General features: G+C 40.3%; 1 protein-coding gene across 4 annotated transcripts in view; it reads right to left on the reverse strand.

Annotated features, from left to right (window-relative positions):
• Window positions 1-23942, reverse strand: part of Fam13c (family with sequence similarity 13, member C) — a 106281-nt gene that overhangs the window by 47072 nt on the left and 35267 nt on the right. For 3 of the 4 annotated variants that reach the window (XM_005385922.2, XM_005385920.2, XM_005385919.2), the window contains 2 exons: window positions 23641-23759; window positions 5606-5669 (listed from right to left, as the gene is read on the reverse strand). In XM_005385922.2, the coding sequence (XP_005385979.1) occupies window positions 5606-5669; window positions 23641-23759 (183 nt within the window). Of the gene's footprint in view, window positions 1-5605; window positions 5670-20929; window positions 21941-23640; window positions 23760-23942 lie in introns of those variants that run through there. The other variant, XM_005385923.2, reaches the window with a different exon arrangement.

The following is a 23942-nucleotide window of genomic DNA, read 5'->3' on the forward strand; positions in this document are numbered from 1 at the left end:
TCACCATATTTTCCTTGAAACATGTACAGACACAAAAGAGGACTTCCAGAACTGCTTAAGAAAGTGGCAAGAATGATCGGTGAATGTTTGAAGCAAAGGGGAATATTTTGAAGGATATTAACAGCAATGGAGCTTTTATTGTAGTAAACTTTAAAACTTTAAATATTCACTGTATATTTTGATCATACCCCATAGTAGGTTTCATTGCTTACCAGGTGAAGTGGTATAGCCAAGTGATGATCAACTTCTTTCATGTAGGATCAATGTGGTAAGATTTTTCTCCACTTTCCCAAACCATTTATTTTTTCCAGTCTCTACTTCAGAGTTAGAAGGAGACTAGAAGGGTGGAAAGGATGTTATCACCACCACCCTTTGCCCTTCACTGCTGAGTGCACTAATTTCTCCTCCCCTACAAAGACGGTACCATCACCTCACATTCTATGGTCTGGATACATACAACTCAGCAACTTCAGTCTGGATTGGCTTCTTACTTTCCAGCAATGGCCCTTTCCATAGTCAGTGTTATGGTTCATACATTGTGTCAACTTGGGGAGTCTAGAGGTTTGGCTAAGTGACTCAGCAGGAAGTCAGGGTGCTTACTTTGTATACATCCTGGGCCTGTGGAAGAGGAGGGCATGGAGACTATGTGAGAGCTACATGCTCCTTAGGTGGGGGTAGCCTGTTTACAAAGTAAGGCAGGGAAAGAAGCTGCTTGCTGCCATTCCTCCAGTTTGCTCTGGCTGTTTGCTGTTTGGCTGCCATTCCCCCCCTTTGCTCTTGTTGCTTTGCTATCTTCTGCCTCAGAGCCAGCCAAGTATGGACTGAAACCTCCACAAACTGTAAGCTAAATAAACCTTTCCTTCCTTCATTTTGGACGTTGGGTATTTTGTCTCAGCAACGACAGAAAAGTAACCAAGACAGTCAGTAACTTCAACATCCAGAGAACCCCACCTCACCTCATTGCCAATGCCACTTCAGGGAAGTATGGCTGGCCACCTCAGCAGGCTGCCAGAAACATACATGATCACGAAACTTCTGAGTATAAACCCCATCCTCTCCATCTCTCACACTGATTCCTACAACAGAACAACTTCTGGTCTCTTAGTTATATTAGAATCCTGGCTAGGGATACAGCTCAGTGGCACAAGCACCTGCCTGGCAAGCACAAGGTCCTGAATTCAATTCCTGGTACCAAAAAAAAAATCTGGATTCCTTTACATTGTTACGATCAGTAATTTCATACTTCTTGTCTAATGGGAATCATCTGTGTGGAAACAGTCTTCACAGTTTGATTCTGGGGACACAAGATGCCAAGATACACACCTAGCAGTAGTTACACCAATGACCTTTTATGTATAATAGCTACACTGAAATCCTCACCAATAGAGTTGTGGGGTTTACTGGTAGGCAAGAGACAGATGCAGAGTTTATTCATTTTCCCATTCTAGATTCATCATCTCCTTTGCTGTGCTTGAACTATTTTTCTTTGGTAAATGCATGAAGCCAGGGCAAGATTTTTTTTCCTTCAGATTTATAAAGTAGCCACTTAAGCTACAGATGATAAACTGTACAGTTGGTCCACACGAGCATAAAGCAGTGTCATAGCCAGAAAGCTTCAAAGGGAGGGAAATGAGAAATCCTCGTACATGGGCACCAAAGACAAATTTCTGTTTTTACCTCTGGGATAGCGATGGTGAACCCTTTAGAGCTTTCAATAATACAAGCAGCCTGCTTCGCCATACATGCCATAAGGTTGCCACCACTGCTCTAAAATCTTGGAATTCTAGGTAAAAACTGACATGGAAACAGATCCATTTTCAACTGATACTTGCTTTAGCCAGAGAAGAACAAGTACAGAATACCTTTAGCATCTATGAGATAAGAAAATGAGCACAGAGGCCTGAGCCCAGTGGTCACGGACAAAATTTGAAATGATCATTTCCTGTTATAGGATGATGAGGTAAGACACTTGAGCAAAGATAATAACAGGATCAGACAGAAGCCTAAATTTATGCAGAGCTTAGGTTGGATCCTCAATACCTCCCAATTCCTTGCTTATGATAACATGAGACATATTTCCCTTATCAAAAAGTGATAACCACGCTAAGCACATGTATCACTTTTATAGCATGATTTACTATTCACCATCCTCAGCTAGGCCTGAAACTTGGGGGTAATTTGCATCTCCCTTTCCAGGTGGGAACCTATAACTAGATTGTACAAACAGTAGAAGAATGAAAAAAGAATAGAATTAGTGAGTCTTAAAACTGAAAAGAGTAGTAGAGTTAGCCTAATTCATAGCCTCTTTCCTAATTTTACAAATGAAGAGTTAAAATGAGTTGATGTAATTCTCTTTGAGCTGCAGTCCAGTTCCCCAATATGGCAGGCACACTTATGGAAGGGGAGATCTATTAGCTTTTTTCATATGTTATTCTTCCTAATTGATATTTAGGAATGAGATCCACAGGGTACAGAGAATAAGAACAAGTATCTTTCTTCATCTTATTTTTCAAGGACCTTTCAGATTTATTAAGGGCTTACATCTATATGAACATGGTGGAATACCCAAAATCACGATTAGGGTGGTTGAGAAATTGACAGATTTCTAGAATAGAACATTTCCAATCAGGATTCAGGAGACGCCCAACAAAGAAAATTTCCAGATGCAGAGGTAGAGTCAGAAAATTCAGGCAAACGGTAGAAAGAGTATTTAATCCATTTGTCAGGAACAAACTTCAATAACATAGAACCAAACTAGAAAGCAAAATGCAGACCCAAATACACCACACACACATTACACCATGTATCAGTATGCTGGACATAAGACTCCTCAGGTCAAGTATGGCCCTGGAATCAAACTACTGCTGAGATCCATTTATCCATGACAGAGCATGTGCAATAAGAAATTCAAATGTCACCTTGTGAAATCTGGGGAAAGTATAAGGCACATATTAACATCTTCCAATTGTTATTGTTTACATAAAAATTAGGGTCCATGGAAACATGTGGAAAATATTTATGGACCATTTTCCACTATGCTTAAAAACTTTCATTGTACTTTTACTTTTGATAGCCTTGCAAGTTGGTGTGGAAGAAAGAGCACAGCTATAACACTAGTACTTATTTTAAAGAAGGATAAGCCTGAGGGGAGTTTGGTAAATAAATAAAAGGAGCAATGAGATGAACAGCACTAGTACTTTAAAATATTCCACCATACATATCCATTTAGGGATGGAAAGGATACTCCTACAAAAGTTACCTGCACAAAGAGGTCAGAAACTGGCTCATCCTAAAAAATTATCATCAGTAATGACTAAGTATAATAGTAGAAAACTATAAACAACCATGCAACAGGCCACAATAAGCTGAAAAACTAGAAACACATGGAACACATGAATCTCACAAACATGATATTGGGCAAATCAAGCCAGACACAAAAATGTCACATAGTCCATGTATAAAAGGCTCAAAAATAGGCAAAACAAATTCCTTTAGTCTAAGTAACAGTCATCTTCCCAAGGAGTAGTGACTGGAAAGAATGACACAGAGATGTCTGGGGTGCTATTTATGTTTTGTTTCTTGATCTAGAGGCTGGTTACACACTTCCTAAAAATTCATCCAGCTGTGTGCATATGATCTGTTCACTTTTCTGTATGGATTTTCCAATTCCATTAAAAATATTCAAGAAATATTTCCCATCTTTCTTCCATGCAACTCTGTTGCCTAAAGCAATATTAGGCAGTTTTTCCACCAAGGACCTGGTGTTCAATGAGTCTGAGGAAAGCTGGGAAAGAGACATTTTAGATTGCCATGCTGCAGGATGTTTTCAGAAATGAGTGCGATCACGTCAACTCTCCCTGCAAGGCATTTACCCCACTCATTCTGCTCTCTTCAGTTTCTCTCAGGATCCTAAATTTTGGTCAAAACAGAAGCTGCATAAAATACTGTGGGTCTGCACATACATTTCACCCCAAGTGGAACAAAAGCATTTTGAGCCTACACTCTGTGATAAACCAGTCTGGATCTGCAGCGCCCCCTTTGCCTGCAGGTTGCACATTTAAAACATGGCAGTGCCTGCCCTTTGAAGCACATGCTGCAGCGCTCCTGACCCCATGTGACATCAGGGCAATGACCTATGTCATTTGCAAATGTGAGACAGTGGAAGTATGAAGCAAAGCAGATTTTCAAATATGCCCAGTTTTCCACAATTGTACTTTCAGAGCTCTCAAGTGATCTCAATATTCTTCATGCATTTCTAGATCAAAAATCAGTTTCTTCCAAATCCTTGAATGCTATCATTAGTTGACTCTTATAATCACCTTATTTTTCTAGTCACGTATGTCAAAACACCGTGGTTTCTTACAGTTAGTATATTGCTTGTTCACAGTGGGACAGGCAGCTGCAGTCATCAGATTCCTATTTCACGTTTCACTATTTTTCATGTTTCTTATGGTGAAGAAGGTTGGTGGAATTTGAAGGCTTTCTCTGTGCACATTCACAAAAGTAAACAGTATACTGACGATGTATTGTGTTCTTTTTTTTTTTTTTTGGTTTTTCTCCGGTACTGGGAACCGAACTCACGACCTTGCGCTTGCCAGGCAGGCGCTCTTGCCGCTGAGCTAAATCCCCAGCCCTATTGTGTTCTTATTTTAAAGGGATTTTTGGATTTGGTTTGGTTGTAACTTTATCTCTTTAACTTGGCTTGACCAGATATCTGGTTTATCTGTGTCTATTCATTTTCTATCAAAAGGAGATAATGGCAATCACTTAAACATAGGCAATGACTTTTATGGGATGGGAGCTGGGAGAGGAAATGTGAATGTTAAAAATGCCAAACTATTTGCTTTAAACCCATAGTTTCTCTTCTAGGCATCTGAGCACCAAGTCTTTTTATTTTATTTGCTACGATCCTAATCAGACATACCACACACCACCCACTGTTCCAATTTAATGAGGAGAAGAAAAACCAGACAGGGCATTCCAAAATAATGTTTTAAGCCAAGGCATTCCTAATAGCCAGTACCCTAATTATATTATATTGATTTCCAACATTATAATTCAATTATGTATTTCAAAGAAGATCTAAAACAAGGTAACTAATGCTGTGATGTCCAATTTAGGGAGAAATCATTTGGGTTGGAAAATATGACTTCATATTTCAAAGTATACTAAGAAGGCCATACTGAGAACACCACTTTGTGCTATGTTCAGTGGGTAAATAGTAAGTGTGATTATGCTTTAGACTGCAAAAGAAAGTAGATAAAATAGAGATACAGATAAAATTAAAAGAAAACTGTACAAATCTTAACTCTTGTATCCATACTTACACAATCCTAAATCAGAGTTGAGAGGTGTATAACGAAGCCTGCTAGACAGAGTTTATATTGAAGACATGGTGAGCGGTCTTGAAAATAATATTTTAAATGTGTTTGCTCCAGAACAAGGGAAAACCACCAATTGAACAAAGAACTACAAGAATGAAAAGTTTACTTAGGAGCAAAAATACTGAAAAGTTTTCATCAGAAATAATTTCTAGCACTGTGAAAATGAATAGTAATTTTCACGATTGGCTAATTATGTTCACACGACAAGCAATTGCACCTACCTCATTTAAGTCTTGCTGAGTTTCAAAAGCATCCTTTGGCCAAATGGCAGCCCTCTGGTCTATTCTATAAAATACAAAGAAAAATTATTTCCATTTAAAAGAAACCTTTCCACACCACACATGTGAATTTAGCGGCTACAGATCTGGCCATTCCTCCGTTAAAATCCCTTAGTAGAAGCCCACCAGCAGGAGAATAAAATCTAGACTCCTCACAATAGCCTGGGGCACATTAGAGCCTCTGAACTTCCCTATGCCACTCTCACTCTTCTCCACCCCCTGCAGCCATCCTGCCCTTCCGTTTCATTAACACTCAGGGCACTTGCTGTCCCTGGGTCTAGACTGTTCTCTCCGAGATCCGTACACAATGGACTTTTCTCATCACATAAACATCAGCTTGGCTCACATGTCACCTCCCATGGAGGCCTTCTCGACCTCCCTAACCAGAAACAACCCCCCTCGCCAGCATACTGTCCTGTGGATTTTCTTCTTTGCACATCTTACTATATAAAATCACATGTGTTTATTGGCATTTCTACACTATAATGTAAAAGAAAGCATTAGTTACGTCTCTTTTCTACACTGAAAAATTCTTGGTACCCAGTACAAGTTCAGTAGTTTTTTGAGTGAATGGATGTGATCCAATACAGTGTTACAGAAAGATCTATTCCCTGAAGTCAGCTTTGGAAATTTCATCCTGTCTCCTAGTCGACACAGTTAAGTGTCCTAGTTATTGCTGTTATATAGTAAAGCTGGGTGTTGCCACTGCATAGAGCCCAGTGGAAGAAAAAATACTTCAAGCATATCACTTGGAGTTAATTTTCTTTAGTTAAAAAACTTCCATTGCTGGCAGATTCTTAGGTCCAAGTCATGATTTGTCCAATTCTATGGCCCAGTGTCACATGTTATATTGCATTCAAGTTTTGTGAAGGAGTTTGTATGCTGTTATATAATTAACATTAAATTACAGTTATTATCTTTATAAAAAGGCCAGCTATCTTAATGAATAAGAGATTTAGTAAGTTGCTTATAAAAAGATTTATTTTTGGATATAATTATCTAGTTATTATTCTGTGTCAATGTGAACCTTGAAGAAAGTGTGTACATATTCTCTGACTGGTCCACAGGGTTAATGATCCCCATATGTCATACTGCACTTAGGAATGCACATTTAGAAATACCGTGAGCCTCACATCTTCAAAATATTAAGAATTTCTTTCAGGCCACAGGTGTTGCTAACTGTGCAAACAGTTTACTTCTAATGAGAAAAGTAAGCAGATGGTAAAGCCAAAATATTGTGAAGGTCAGACTGATGCCTTCCACACCTTCACACCAGCATTTCCCTCTTGGGTAAGACAGAAGACTTAAGCTCCCAATCCTGAGCTCAGGCATAGACAGTTCAAGTGAGAAAAGTGAGTAAGAAAAAAGACTGCTGGCTTGCCTACCCTCCATCTCTCAGTCTCCTGAGCCACCAACATAGAGATGTCAGGGCTTCAGAAAGCCAAAGTCTCCCTTCCCCACAAAATAGGCACAAGGACTCTCAGAGGTAAGGATTACCACATCACACTCACTAACAGCTAAAGTTATGAGTGATTCATAATTTCTGCATAACCTCTGGTCATTCTCAAACTATTTTTCTATAGGGTTATGATAGCAACAGATAAATGAAAGGGTAGTGCTGTTTTAATGGAGTGAATACTTACCAATTTATGATTTTAAAACATCAATGTCTCTAGGGCTTTGGTCTTAGTTCCCTGTGAATGAGTGGCAGCAAACACTACCGGAAGGGAGCAGAAGTATCCTTTGTGAAAACTACAGTATGCATTATAGAGATGTAGAAAGGAGTCTATAATAGAATTACATAATCTTCCAGAGGTGAATCTCCAGAATAAGTCTAAGAAATGCAGTCTAAAGTATCAGAGGTGCTTTAATTTATGAATCATCTGAAAGCCTTCCACGTGCAGCTACCATGTCGAAGAAATAACAACAAACAAGCAGACTCTGTGCCTTTAAGGAAGCTTAAGATCTAATGAAATCTAAAAACTAATGAACATACAGCCTTGAGACTATTTCAGCAAACTGAGGGTCTGGGCGCATTAGCTGATACTAGAATGTTAGAGAGGTAAACACAAGTAAGAGATATTTTCAAAGATAAAAGCAACCAAGAGATGTTGGATGTGAATTCAAACAATGGAATGAAAGACTGGTGCAATGTTTGGAGCTTATGTGACAAGAAAGTGACAGGCAGTGGAGGTAGAAACAGACGTAATTTGAGAGCATACAGAAAGGTAATAAAGACAGGCAATCCATGGTTGCAGAAGATATTCAAGGTTTGAAGTAAGGCTAAAATACAGAAGTAAAATTAGCTGACTAGGGTTCACTGGAGAACTACAGCACACTATGAGCAGAGTGCCGGCGACAATAATTTCAGTGACCACAGATAGGGACCTATAGGCAGGTTCTACACCAGTTTGTACCTTATTGTGTGATCAGAGCCTAGTATGGTACCTGACATGGTGCATGTATCATTTTGGATGGATGGATGAAGAATCACAAGCCAGATGCAAGAATGATTTTTGGTGTATAACTTACTAGGTGTGTATTCTTGAACAATACATTGACCTTTCTAAGACTCAGTTTTCTTGTGTGTCAGTTGAAGATAATTAACAGCTGCCTTACAGAGTAATTCATGATGTAAAGGATAATTCATGAATAATGAATTGTTTTACAGTCAGCTATAGTAAACATGATACATGGATTTTACAATTATAAAAGCATGGTACTAGAATATTTGGACAATTAAGATAATTATGTTTTCATAGTAATAATAGTAACAATAATAATACAATTCCTATTAACAAGAAGAAAAAGAAAAGCAATCAGGTCCACTGAACATGTCATTGCAACAAACTGTTTTGGAAACAAAAGAAAGACAAATATTTAAGAAAATACTGGAACAACACTAAGGAGGCAAGAAGCTAACCAGAATTATCACTCTAAATACCAAAGAGAAAGAAGTTATAATGAAGAGGAGCATCAAAAGGAGTCTAACAATTCACCAGCCTTTATTATGCCAGGATGGGTGTGCCAGGAAGTTCCCTCACATCATTTAATTTAATAACTGAAGTAACCAGATGAGACTAGATTACATCCATTTGACCTAGGCACAGAGAGGGCAGTCAAATATATTTGTCTACTCATTTAACAAATATTTATTAAACACTGACTCTGTGCCAGGTAGTACTGCAGGTGTTGAGAAGAAAGCAGTAGACAAAGCAAAGTATGACATCATGGAATCTGTATTCTCCTGGAAGGACAGAAGAGAATAGAAAGAGAGAAATTAGTGATGGTCTGCAGGGTACCAGATGCTCAGCACTGAGGAGAAAAAGAGAGCTAGAAGGAGAGAATGGAGGAGACAAGAGAACTGCCCAACGCACACTGTCAGAAAGTATCAGTCCCAGAGACTGTTCCCCCGGAAGTACCAGTTCCTTTACAATGACAATGGAAACAGTACACTGAAAATAACAAAGGGTCTGGTACAGCAAGAAAAAGAAACAGAAGCTTCTCACTGAAGGAATACAGTGATGAAAAGAGAAGTAAAACAGTAGCCTATTACCTCAAACTACCTTCTTTCTAAAGCCCTTAAAGATACTGCTCAAACCATATACAACCAACCCTGCCAAGAAGCTGGCCTATACACAAAAGCTCTATCACAGAAAATACACTCTCCAATTCCCTTGCCCTTGCCCACAGCAATAATAGGAAAGTAACTAGTGCATTTATATTAAATGCATGCTTTGTTAAGGGGGAAAAGATGGATGAGTTCTCTGACAATTCTATTCTAACCTTGTTCTCTACCCAGGCTTAAGCAATGGGAAATGTAACCAACTTCTCAGAGACCAGTTATGGTCATCAATCCTGAAGAGTGTGTGAGTTCCCCCAAAACCATTATCATTACTACAGCTACCATCATCACCATCACCAGCACACACCACCAGTGCCATCATTGTCATCACCAGAATCACCACTGCCACCTCCACAACTACCATCATTGCCACCATATATGCCACCATTGCTACTGCTGTTACTACCACCACCACTACCACCGTTACCACTATATAATTCAAAAGAAAAAGTATTTTCAATGGAGAAATGCAAAATTTAATTATGTGCTGATATTAAAAGAGATTCTCTCTGGATGTTGATTCCAAAGTAGTGTTCAGCCAATATAAATGCAATTTTTCTAAAAATTGTTGGCATTTCTATTTTGTCGGGACCCTAAAGCATGTGCTGAGTCAGCCTGTAGGGTTAGCCTGCAGTGGACCTCTCTTGGGAAGTGTAATAGATTTCAAAACAGCAAAACCAACCAAGCATTAAAGTATTTTTCTTGGCCTAAGGACAGTGTCAAACCACAAGATGTGATCATTTGCAAAAAAGCCCTATTTTAGCTCAGGAGTTTATGTTCATGTCAACAGTTTAACCATCTAGAATTAAATTTGTCAAGGAAAATGTCCCCTCTCTTAGTGAAAATTTCCCAGCTAGCCAATGGCTCATGGAGACACTGAGAGTTATCTAAACCACTACTGTCCCTCAAATCCAATGATCCATTTACTACCAGTCTTTCAGTTTCTTATACAAAATAACTTCTGAATGTGTCATCACCCCTTCATCTTCACCACTGCAGTGTTAGGCCAAGCCAGCATCATCTCCCATCTGGGCTATCTAGATGGCAACTTTCTTTCTCCCTGGGCCCCTTTACCTCCCCTCTGTCCTCTCCAGTCCATCTCCCACACAAAATTTTGTCACTACCCTTTGCACCCCTCCCTTAAAATGAAGACCAAAATTCTGAAAGTGTCTTACAAAACCCTGAGGTGTTTAGCATCTGCCTATCTCTTCAGTCTCTACTGGCGCCATGCTCCCTTCTGCGCTTGGTCTACCTGACATTCCTCCCATTCCCCTGGAAGTACCAGTTCCTTTACAACTTTGCCTCCGGCTGGACTGTCCCTGTGCCCGTAATGCTCTTTCACATCCATTGTCTCTTCTAATGAACTTATTTATGCTTCAGAGATAGTCTCAAACATGTCTTGCTTTTATATGTATTTACTGTATTTTGATATTCTATTTCCATTGTGTAGGAGTAGAAAAGTGCTTCTTGGTACCTAATCATTTATTTGTGTAATGATTTGACTGACTCTCATGATGGTAAACTCTATGGGGCAGTGGCCATATGAGTCTTGTTTAACACTTTACATTTGGGGCCAGTCTTTTCAGTAAGACATATAATAGGGAGTCATGTTTGTTAAAAAAAGAACTCACCTAAGGCAGCTATCAATTTCAATATATTCCTGAGTGTGTACAATGACTATAACACAACTCAAAGCTACTTCTCACACCTGTAGCATGCTAGCAGAGGCTTCAGGATAGAATGACTCTCATCCCCATGGTAAATCCACTTCTTCCCTGAGAATATAAAGATTACCTGTGGCCAATTAATTACGAGAATGATTACCTATGGCTTTCTAAACCACAAATTAGAAAACCAGGGGAGAAAAGGTAAAAGGAGACCATCCAATACATTTTCAGAATGCTGAATCAGAGCCTTAGGGCTGAATGAAGCCAACCTCAGATCACCTCTTAAGATTTAATATACTCCACTACATTAAACTGAGCTTCTGTATTAGAAAGCAACACTTGGGATTCACTAATGTATACCCGGATGACTGCCGGCTGGCTGGCTGACTACTGTTTCCTGAAACTCTTTTGAAAACAAAAGGTATATCCCAGGAGGACAACCCTTTGGGCAAAACATTCTTTATATATAAACAATGGCTCTATATGCAGACAGAGACAAGATGCCAAAATTCCAGGAATATTATTAGTAACAATAACAACTAATACCGGTTAATATAAAGTCCCTTTCTCTAAAGAGTCTACGCCACATTAAAAACATTCTCTCACTGGTTCTGACCAAATTTCGGGGCTAAAGGACTGAGGTTAAGTAGTGGACACAGCCAGTCAGCTTCAAAGATAAAGAAAGTGAGACATGAAGCTTGACCTTATTCCCAAAGAGACCAGCGAAATAAAACAGAATTAGAAGTCAAGAGATGTCCACTGACTTTCCCATTCCCATATCCTCTTGTTCAGGCCAACAAACTCCTGTAGAGTGGACAAGAATATCACGGCTAGAAGCAGAATGCTGATCCACAATTTCATACCCTTCCAGTAACAGGAAGCCAAGTCCTATTGTACCCCCCACCTCCACTTTTCCAGCGAACAGAATTAACTAGTACTACTGGAGCAGAGATTCCTGGGCTCCAGTTGAAACCTACTGAATCAGAATTTCCAGGGGAGGAGAATGGCAAGATGTAGCTAATAAGCACTCTAAGGGATTCTTAATTGGGAAACATTACCCTAAAGGACAAAGCACAATAACCTGGAAGCAGACCAGTGGCTCTATGACACAAGGTAAGAGACTTGTTTGGGTACAGGAGTGAGCTGATGTTTCTGACCTGGTCTCCTAGTGAACACATTCCCAGAGAGAGAAATTTTGTGTCCCTCGAGACACCATGAGAAATCCCAAACACGAGGCAGCCCAGATTCTCTGGGACAGCTCTTCTCCTCACTCTGGGGGGATGAGACAGCTCAGAAACTGCCAGGACCATGCCAATGCCCACAGAATGGGTGAGTGGTGAGTCAGGCCTACCAGGCAACAGCAGGACTGGCTCAGGAAAGGCGGTAGAGTGGCCGTGGAGGCGGTTAGGTAGAGGGGTGGCATGGATGTGGCTGCAAGCACCCTGTAAACCAGAAGGAGTCTGGGACAGGTTGTTGAGAACACTGGAATCCCGCAGCTTTGTTTACGGGGGCCAAGAGAAAGCATTAGTGGTCCTAATGGCGACAGCAGCTCACGCTTTGCTGAGCAGGCTACAAAGCACTTCGCTTGCATCATCTCATTCACTCCACTAATTAGTAAACAATTATCAGACACCTGCTCCCTGTGCCAGGTGGAGCTCAGCCCGGGAGACAGAATGGTTGTAGTTAATGCTTGGGCTCCACAGGCCGTTCTGCTCACTTGCATCATCCCACCTAAAGCACCTGCCAAGTCACTGCACTTTTCTGCCGCAAGGTTTTTCCTAGGCAGAGCTTGTTCCCTTGGCCTGAAATTGTGCAAAGTCTGTTCCCCTTGGGGCTGCCTGCCAGTGTCGAGACAAGTGTGCCGCCCCCAAGGTCCAGAGGGGGAGATACTTTTGCCACAGTTCCTCAGGGGACCAGAGTGGACCCTACCAAGGTTCACCCCTGCTTTGTATTTCCTATTCCCTGGGTGTCCCTCCCTCCCAGGCTCTGTTGTGAGGAGAAGACTAAAGTAAGACAGTAAACCAGGTGGTAAAGGAGGCACAGCCTCTGTATTCTGAAGCGTACAGTCAGGGACAGAGAAACTAATCACACAAATGAGCTACTGCAGCGGCAGACACGGTGAAGAGCTCAGAGGGTCACAGGTGATGGTGGGTGGGGACAGTTTGAAAGGCAGGTGGACACCTGATGATATTTACACGTGTTCACTGCACAAAGCACTGTGATACTACACCTGTACTCAGACTCTCAACACTAACTTTGAACGCCTGAATCAGAATAGCTCTATAAAAACACAACAGAATAACATTCAAAAAGAGGCACAGGGGTTTGAATAGGCCTTAATATTAGGCAAGCCTAAGTGCTACCTGTGCCCTGGTAAAGGTTTCCTTTCTCTCTCAAGAGTCCTGGGTCTCTAACCTTCCCCTTCCCTTCTTCCTCCGTCTCCATTGTCACATCCACCTCCCACATGGATGGTATATTAGCTTGCAAGACATCTTCCTGAGTTCAAAACCTAGAACCAGAGTGTCATTCCCAAGAAGTAAGTCTGAGCCCGTCATTTTCCTAGTTATCATCTCTAATGGCTTCCCTTTGAACTTACACAAAATCCAAAATCCAGACTCTGGCTTCCAGGACCTGAGCAGTGTAGCCACTGGCAACCTTTCTGACATCACTGAATGCACTGCGTCTAGCTGGTTCCCTCCAGCTCTCCCTGTCTGTGCAGGTGGATTACTGACTGGCAAGGCAAGTCAGAGAAGCCCGGTCTCCCCACCCCCGTTGGTCTTGCTCAAGTTTGACAAGGTAAGTTTGGCAGACTCTTTCTTGCAGTTATCTTAAAACTTCTAAACTATCTTCTTGTATCAGTTCCAGATTCTTCCCTTGCCCCCACATCAACTAATGCCTATTTCATCTGCCTGTGCTTTTCATCTCCAACTCACTTTTTTCTGACACTCACCTCCCTTTGCTTTGGGGACCTATTCCATGGTCAAGGTTAACTATGTGGCCTGAGCTTGGCCCATTAATTTATTCTTTCTGGTCATTGAGATTTGAGCAGGAGTGGAAAGATCTTCCTACTCGATCATCCAATAGTGACACCTCAGGGGACGAGTTCCCATCGCTGAGATTCAAACAGTTCTCAAACTAGACCTAATCCTTTCCTCTCCATGGGTCTCCTCTGGTGTGCAGAAGATCAGTGAGGTTGTCAGGATTTGCTCACTGGGAAGTGAGCAAATTTGACACTCACTTTTCCAACTACCAATATCCCTACACAAGCTGCTCTGCAATTATTTTAATCACATATACAAGTTGAGGAAAAGAATCCAAATCATTGGAATCTCAAATGGCAGTACAGGAAAATCAATGTTTTCAAGATAATTTTCAATTCAACCAGAGAGAAGTGAAAGCCTAGCATAAACATATGCAGAAGACCAGGGCCATGAAAATAATGTGGGCTCTGTGAGGGAAGAGTATGGGAACATGCAAATGTATAAGAAAACAAACTAGAGCTCATAAAAGACCCATTCCTATAAAGGATCATAATGAAACAAGGCCAAGAGGGGTAAAGGACTATGTGGGCAACCCAGAACCCCAAGGTTTTGCCTAGCTAAGAATCAAAAAGCAGAAATTGTACTAAACTATGGAACCTATGGGTTCGTCACTGTGGTGAGAACTGTGCATTCAAAATCATAAGGAAAAAAGCTCGCATCCTATTTGAAGAGATGAACCTAAGAATTAGAGATTAGCCATGTGCCTAATTCGGCTGAACACCTTCTTATGCTAGAGATTAATATGAAAAAAGTGCAGAAAATGCTGGGAGTGAGCTGGCTTCTGAGACAGTGTTAGGCGTTAGGTAAGTGGAGAAGAGAAACTCTTGGAACAAAATGGATGTGGAGGATGCCCACAGGTCAGCACTGGGGAGCTAGATGGAAACCTCCACGGAGAGGGCGGGGCCCCGTGGGGACCAGCACCATTGCTAAGCACCTGCTGCAGGTCAGACCCCAAAAGAAGGTGGACAATCAGTGTCTCATTTAGTTCTTACAATGGTAGCTCTGGGACGTAGGTGTTTTCATTTCCACTGTACAACTGAGAAAGCCCAGAGAGGTTAGAAAATATGTTAAGGAAGTAGCACAGCTGGCAGTAGCATCCGGACCTGCCTCCTGCCAAAGCCTTCCCTTTCCACATTAGAGTTTCTTGGATACATTTCTGGGCATCCCCAAGGGCTCGATTGTGTGTGTTTGGATTTATTCAATAGGCTGGGTGTGGCCCACACTGCTTTGTTGTTTTGGAGCTAAATTCAAAGCATTGTCTACACAGCCTCCGGCATCTAGTCTACTCCTGCTTATACTTCTCAACTTTCTCCTCTTGGACCTTCTCCCATTTGAGCGGACCTTAGGATGTTCTTTGTTCCCGGCCCGGGGGCGATAGGAGTGCTTGGTGAGAACTCTGTGTCACTGGGCCCCTGAGAGGCTCACACTGATCAAGAGCATAAGGAACTTCCCTCTGCTTCTATCCACAGAGTCAATCTTTCAAGGAAGGAGGTGGCTAGGGCACATATTCTGGTTTGAAATATCACCTGACTTTATGAAAATAATCTTTCATATTTGCCTTCTGATCCAACCAAACCATAAAGACCAAACACCCATCAAAAATTATTTCGCAGTTTCTCCCAGGTATCAAATATAAAAAGTAAACTGGGGCCAGGGATATAGTTCAGGGGCACAAGCGCCTGCCTAGCAAGCACAAGGTCCTGAGTTCAATTCCCCGTACCAAAAAAATAAAAAATAAAAATAAAAAGTAAACCCATTCTTTCCTAATACTCTACTAATATTCCTGCCTGTCCTAAAGTGAGATACAAAAATAAATAAATAAGCAAGCAAACAAAGCCAGAGAAAGGATATGTTCTATTATTTTTCAGGTATTTACTAATTTACCACTTTTCCCAATTCCGCACTTAACAGGGGCTCAACGGGGGAAACTCGGGGAGCAATAGAACAAAGAACATTGTGCCTGAGTCACCACAATACCCAACCCAAAAGTAACCGCTAGTAAAATATTGCTTTATGACCTTTTCAGTGTATTTCTGCACATAGTGATAGATATATATAGATATAAACATAGATATAAAATGCATTATAATATTGGTATTTAATTGCTTTTTTCCATCTCGGAATAAATGAAAATGTTCCTACACTAATAAAGACCCCATGTAAAACATAGTTTATATAAGGTATCCCACATACAAATTAGCTTTTCCCAACAGGGTAGTAACAGGTAGTCATACAGTCCCTAGGGGAAATATACAAAATCTGAGGGCTATTTGCAACTGCCACAAAGACTAGAGCTGCTCCCCAACATTCTCTGGCCTCTGGGAACATTAGAGGCAGAAGCTTTTTGCTCTTAGCCCAATCTGAGTGAAAAAACTGAGGGACTGATAGGTAAAATCAAAATATCTAGTGAATAGTCAGTAAAGAGAGAAGGAATTGGTTTGAATTGACTCAAACACCACCCAGAACCACTGTCTATGACTGCAACACATATAACAATCCAGCCACATAACTTTGTACCTGATTCTCTCACAGTTATCCACTGTTCACTGTTCCTGTCTTCTTCCATGACCATGTAACTTAAGATTTTATATTCTAAGTCACACTCCAGTTAGTCATGTCAAATCCTATGCCTAGATAGATTTGACCCTTGAATACAAATGAAGGGAAATACAGTAGATGTACATAAAAGATACGCTTTAAAAGATATTTGCTCTGTAACAATATCTACAAATATAAATTCTAATGTCAAATATGCTGCAGTTAAAAATGATGCTATATACACAAACATGGGATATTTTATAATTACTAAATATGATATTGAGTATTTGATGATATGGAAAAATATTATATGGCACAAATTCACAGCAATGTGTTTCTAATACATTTTATAAATATACCTGTAAATTTTATCCCTCAAATTTTTTTTTGTCTTTTTTGGGACAGGGTCTCCTTGTACAGTTCAGGCTGGCCTTGAGCTCACTTTGTAGCTCAGGCTAGTCTTGAACTCGCAACAATCCTCCTGCCTCAGCCTCCCAAGTGCTGGGATTACAGGTGTGCACCACCACACCGGGCATATCCCTCAAATTTTAAGCCAGTACTGGTTAAGAATAGAAGAAAATAAACTTACAGAAGGAGTGCCTGGGAGCTGTATGTTTCACTATACATGATGTATGTGTCAGTCTTGAAAAGGAATAACCTTATTGATAAGTACTGTAACAGAAAGAGAGGAGCAGCCATGGCCTCACGGCTCATCCTCATGGAGAGATGAAGGGTAAGTTCAAAACCAGCCTCATTCTCATGAGTCATGAACATGGAACACTTAACTGATCAAAACTGTAAATTAGGTTTTAAGTTTCTGTGTGCAGTTTCTTACAGTGATTACTAAACTTTCTCTCTTAAATCTATTCCATATTGAGCAAGAAAATTTCCAGGATGGTAAGATGTTAAAGACAAAGTTTTCTGTTTGTCTCCTAGAACTATTTCTAACAAAGGGCTATTCCTACACCAAAACCTGTAAAGCACAATATATTTTTAGAATTGTATGTTACTGTGTTAGAGAAAATTAAACTTGTTCACTTCAGCCATAGATGAACTCATCCTGTGATTATCCACTACTTGAATACTCTGCTTACTAATCTTCTATTGAAGGGGCGCAGTATTATATATAGTACATTCTGGCCTACCTTTCTGCTTTTGGGTCTGTTTGAAGTCAATAACACTTCTAGAAGATCCATGTCTCAGTGTATCAGGAAACCCTTTTCATATATAATTCTTTTGTATGCCAACATCAAATAATACCACCAACATAAGAATGTATACTACAGCAGTAACAGGGGTTCTAGATGGTGGTAGGTTTATGAGACATTTTTACATCTTTTCTGCACTTTTCAATAATTTCTTCTTATTATTATTATTATGGTGATGATGAAAATCTCACTTTCCCATTTCTTTATGCCTAATCACTCTCTGATGAAAATGCTAACAATTTATTAAATTACCCATGGCAGATTCCTTAAAAAATAAAAAAGGATTCCATTCCCCAAATAATGAAGCAAGGGCTCTTTTCCAATCAGTAGTTTTAGGATTTGGTGTGGGATTTTTGTGCTCTACAGGAGGGAGGGGGAATTATTTTTATCTTGTCTGCAAGGGCTCTTACTCTTCAAGTCTGCCTGTGTCTAATCCTTTAAACATCTAGAGTGCTGAGCATTTTCAGTGTTAGAGCCAGAGGGGGCATTAAGAAATACTTGACCCAAATTCTTCATGTTAGAACAGGGGACTAAGAATTTGAGTGAAGTGACCAAGGTCACCTGATAGACACAAGACCCTAAATTTCTTTTTATTCTTTTTCCTTCTCATTCTTTTATTTTTCTTTCTTCCCTTTTCCTTTCTACATTTCTTTTTCTTCCCTTTCTTTCTTCCTTTCCTTTCCCTTCCCTTCTCTTTTCTCTTGTTGTTTTTTGAGATAAGATTTCAAAATATAGTGAAGACAAGCTATTTTGAAATCTCTATCTTATCCTTGTCCTTCTCATAAAAAACAAAACCCTTGGCATATACTAACGAGAACAAAGAAAAACATGTTTAAAAACATGCAGAGTTTCTGCTGTAGTATGTCCAAGAAGGGGGATTGTGTCCTTTGTATTATTAAAAAAAAAATCTCTGGATGTTAATTCTCTTCCTCATTCTTTCTCTTTTAACAGGACTTTTTAACAGTGCTCACTTCTATGAAAAAAACATTTAAATAAGAAACAATTGGCTACTAAAACACACATGTTGTCCATCTCAAAAACAAAAGATGAAACAATTTATCCCCCATGGAAAAGTTACTGCCAAGAAAACTTCCTCTTTCTATAAAGCAACAAAGCTTCCAACTTTTTCTTTCATCTAGAACATCACAAAAATATTGGACGCCATCAAAGTCTATTATTCTCACTCAGAATCTTCGACCTCCTCTAGCAGGGAACTTCCAGATAAAGCTAATGAACTAAAATGTACAAATGTAACCACTGATCTAATTAATAGCAAGACAATGCTATGAAATAGCTCCAGTTTATATAGACAAGTTTTTTAATGACATTAAAGATTTAATTCTGTCATAAATTTTAATACAATATTTTAAATACTAGTGAGTTAATCACTTCCAAAAGTAAATTTACTTAGCTGGGTAAGAAATCCCCAACTTCATTAGTATTCTCTGACATTCATTAATTCCCCTTTGTCCTATTTGAGGGTTTGCAGGATTGGCCCTGGCTTTTGCTATAGAAATCAGTCACACTTATGCATATTCATCAAGTAGCTGCGCTAAACAGACTGATGGTGCTTAGCTTGTGTCCATTACCAAGGGCAGTGAGAATTTAAGCAAATTTCAATCTCACTGGGTGTCCAACTACAAAATAGAAAATTGTATTAAGCCACTACTAAGGCTTCCTCCAGTTCTCACTTGTGTGTGTGCCTGTGGGTACTGGAAATCAAACTCAGGACCTCACACTTGCCAGGCAGGCACTGCACTGCTGAGCTATATTCCTGGCCCCTCTTCTGGTACTAACTAAATGTGACTCTGTAATCTTACATGTTTTGAAAAGCACAAGGCATTGAAGACTAGCAAAATATCCTTCACTTTCCTTAACATGCACAGAAAGTCCATGTTAAAATATAAACACATCATCTGTGAAAAAGTAAGACATCATCAGCCAGCACCATAATAGGAGCTAACTTCAGGCAGCCAGAGAGTTCCAAGGCTGAACAGTTGCTGGGAAGAAAAGGATTGAAACAGGCATTATAAATCAAATATCTACAGAAACAAATTGAAGAGCATAAATAAATGGAGAGAGCTAATGGGAACTGTGAAAAATGAAGAACTGCTCCTCAGCTCCAGTTTACTGTTGCCTTGCAGGAATGTAGGCTCTGGATTATCCTATCTTCAGATTTTTCCAAATAAATATTGAGTCAAAGTCTTTTAAAACAGAATACAAGCCAAATAGACATCCATACCAGAGACAAGTGTAGGACACCAAATAAACCTCCGATGTACCACACCATAATACTAAGGAATAAAATATAGGGGTGGGGGCTTGAAAAGTGTGCATGGGAGAGCAATGAAAGATGATGAGTCAGGCTTAAATGATCTGAAGGTGTCTCCAATGAGGAAATTCAGAAGAGCAAGTGAACTTACAGATAGAGGAGGTCAGGAGAGGAGTTTTAAACCTTCTTGTTTGAATGCTGAGCCCTATTTGATAAATGCTTTATGGATTAGCTCTGGGAAAATAAACAGAAATATAGTAGGCAGATGCATGACTCCCCAAAAGATATCCACATTCTCATTCTTCACTAGATCTCCCTCCATGTTACCTTATATATAAAAAGATTTTGCAGATGTGACTGAGTTAAGGATCTTGAGAAATGGAGATCATCCTGGATTATCCCAGTGAGGCCAGTGTAATCATATAAATACCTAAAACAAGAAAATTTTTCCTGGCCATGCTCAGAGTGAGATGTGACCACAGAAAAAGATCAGTGATACAGCTTTCCTGGCATTGAAGACAGCAGAAGAGGCCACAGACCACGGAACACAGGCAGTCTCTGGAAACAAGAAAAAGCGAAGAAGCAGCTGGTTTTATTCAGAGCCTCTAGAAAGGAGCACAGTCCTTCCATCGCCTTTACTTTGGCCCATAAGACCCATATTGGACTTCTATCCTAGAAAACTAGGACATAACAAATTTGTGTTTTAAGTCACAAGTACATGGTCATTTATTACAGCAAAATTAGATAACGGATATGGTCTACATACACTGAAACTTTTGCAAGAATATTCCTAATCTACCTGAGCTCATCTACAGATTCAGATAAAGGCTCCTTCTAGAAAGAGCCCCAGATACAACAAGCTCTGAGCACTGTAGGTATAAAACTATTTGGCATGTGTGGAAAGATCAGTACTTACCCCTTGGCCTTCATCAGCTCTGAAATGTCACTTTTATAAGATTGAATTAATTCTTTGAGGACTATTCTTCAAGCCTTACCCAAGTGATATGTGAATGCCTGACAGTTCCCTGCTATAGAAAGATGTTCCTTCTCTTCCCTGCAGAGCTAATTAAGTTGATAACTTTCTCCCCAGGCCCTACCTCCAAGAAGGTGGCATTTTACATCTGCTGAGGTTTAGCCTAGCTTCTTCCCTCACTTCAGGCCAGACAGAGGTCTGGCGTGTCCTGTTACAGTATCGTGTCTCTATCAAGATTCTATTGGGCAGGATATAGCCAAACCTGGTCGTATGCTGGCTTAAAACAGAAGAGGAATGTTATCAGGAATGTGAGCTACCTGACTCAAAGTTGTTTTTAGCCTCAGATCTTCTTTCATCAGTTCGTCGAATTTCACAATCCCTGTAATAATTTGAGATATACTGTATTTTTTTTAAAGTTCCATTACAATGTCCTTGGGGTGGTGCCAATATGGTTATAATAAATAACTCTGTAGTTTAAAGGTTACCACCCTTATCTAAATAGTCAACCTAATAGTAAGAGACATAAATGGCCTAACATCACTTCTTATCTGTGGGTGAGCACCAGATCCTGGAATTACTGCCACTGGCACACAGAATATTCTGGAATGCTGTTAGCTCAGAAAGCTAGATCCCATAAGAATGGTAAAAGTGAGAAATGGAGGCTCGAAGGGGAAAAGAATGCCAAGGTACTTGGGATCTTATGGAGATTTGCTAAAGAATAGAGGAACATGACCAGATTTACTTGTGGAAGAAGTTGCCAAACTACCGGTGACTAGAACATGTCCCTGACATAAAGAGGAAGGGTAATGGCCAGCTCTGCACTAGTTTCTGTCCTTGGCATGCAGTGAAAGTCCATGAACTTTTGAAGATTTTACACAAGTGTGCATATACATGCCTTTTTGTTTTCTGGAGACAGCTAAATATAAATCTCTGTAAATCTGAATAAAGTATAACATCACACAGCAGTGTAAGAATTGCTGTTCTGTGTTCTCTGATAGAACTGTTTTACCTCAATACCATTAGCACTTAACTACTCATGTGAGTGATCACCACACAGTCCTACTAAATGTTGAATTTGCCCTCTGACAATGGAAAATTGCCAGTTACCATTCCCACCACAAGTAGAATATAAAATAGTTTTAAATTTGCAGAACTTGAGAAGGTTAATTGCTAGTAATACTTTTCCCTGTTGGTCTCTGCAGAATGTCTACCCCCAAAGACTACCATACATTCCAAACACAAACATGAATGATTTAGTTTGGGGTTTTGTTTGTTTTGTTTTGCTTTGATACTATTTTGAAATATGCATGGGAATGTGTTGACCTTATTCTTGCCCAGGGAGGCAGTCATCAGACTGGTGGGGGGAGGCAGAGTAACTGGCTGAATTGATTCTAGCCAGTCCCAAACAGCTCTGTTACAAGAGGCTTCAAGTAAGAAGATGCTTCAATCAGTAGGGAAATTACAAAGTCAGCTCCAATAGCTATTACCTGAGATCAGGTAAGAATAAAGATATAAGAGATGGCAACTTGTGGGGAGATTTATAAAGGAGACCCGTGAACCCACTTAGATGGTGTATCACCTTACCTTTGGAGTGCCCTTTAGACATTTTGAAGCACAAAAAAAGTTGTTAGACCTCCAGCCCTTCAGACATTTTGAAGAACAAAAAAAGTTGTTGACTCACTTGGACTGGGCTGCCTTAGGAAAAAAAATTCTAAAGGTCATGCTCAGAGCCCAGCACTCCCTTTCTCCTGGGTGAGGGCTATGATTACACCGTACATAGGAGCCTACAAAGACAGCTGACACAACTAGCAGTTGGACTCTTTCTTCTGTTTATTTTAGAAGAGATTTTCCATAGACAGCTGCAATGCCAGGCTCCCATCAGAATGTCCTGCCAACCTTTCTGCAGTCAGTGTTCCACCCACATCCTTTCCCTGGATCCGGAGCTGCCCCCGGCAGACCTAGGAGACTAGACAGGCCAGTCTTGGGGCCACTGCACAGCTAAGGGGACAGGACAATACGTGAGTCAGCATGGAAGCTGCACCTGCCACACCATACACCAGCATATGTCGGATCAGATTTTAGCTCAGTCTTTTTTGCTTGCATAACATCAGGCAAGTCCCTTAACATCTCAGCCTCAGGCTTCTCCACAAAATGGGGCTAAACTCAGGTTTATCCTCAGATCGCATGAATCTTTCACCTTTTACTAAAATGGAACTAGGAGTAAAACTCTGCCTGAACAAGTGGAGAAGGCTGAGCGAAGTCACAGGTGAAAAGCTAGTGGCATGGTACGTACAAGGGCATCACTAGTTTGTCATTATAACAGAAGAAAATCTAATTGCTTCTGGCATGGAAAAAAAGGGGCATAATGAATAGAAACAGCATTTATTTCTAAAGGCAGCATCTGTGTCCACTCATCCCTGAGCTTTAAGGGTAATTATCTTTAAATTAAAAAAAAAAACAAAAAATGTGTCATTTACATTTCTATCAAATTCAGTGATTCTTCTTCTAAACTCCTTTAAGTAGCTTCTTTGACCATAAGCAGTGTTGACAAAAGTCAGAGAGCCTTGGTTCCTATGGGCTGTCAAGCACCTCAGTTAGCGTTTCTGAGAAGCAAACTCTAGGCCCAATATAGGTTCTAACAACAAAGGGCCCACCTTGGTTGGAGCCGCACTGTTTCCTGGCACCTGAAGGAGTTGTTTTGTGGACTCTCATAAACTGGTGTTCCTGCTCTACCCAGGCACTCCGACTGGCTGGGCACCACATGCTCTGTCTCCTACAAGAAGAAACAACAAAAGCAGATGAGCTGTCAGCAGCAACAGTTTCACAGCATTCTGTAGCTGGGGGAAATCTCAGGGCAGGGAAACAGCAACACATAACATACTCTCCTGAACGCAATGTGGGAAGGAGCCAATTCGGGGGTCCAATGTTTATAAACTCTTCCCATCCATTAGTTGTT

Source organism: Chinchilla lanigera, unplaced genomic scaffold (assembly GCF_000276665.1).
Source record: "Chinchilla lanigera isolate Chin_1 unplaced genomic scaffold, ChiLan1.0 scaffold00024, whole genome shotgun sequence".
NCBI lineage: Eukaryota > Metazoa > Chordata > Mammalia > Rodentia > Chinchillidae > Chinchilla > Chinchilla lanigera.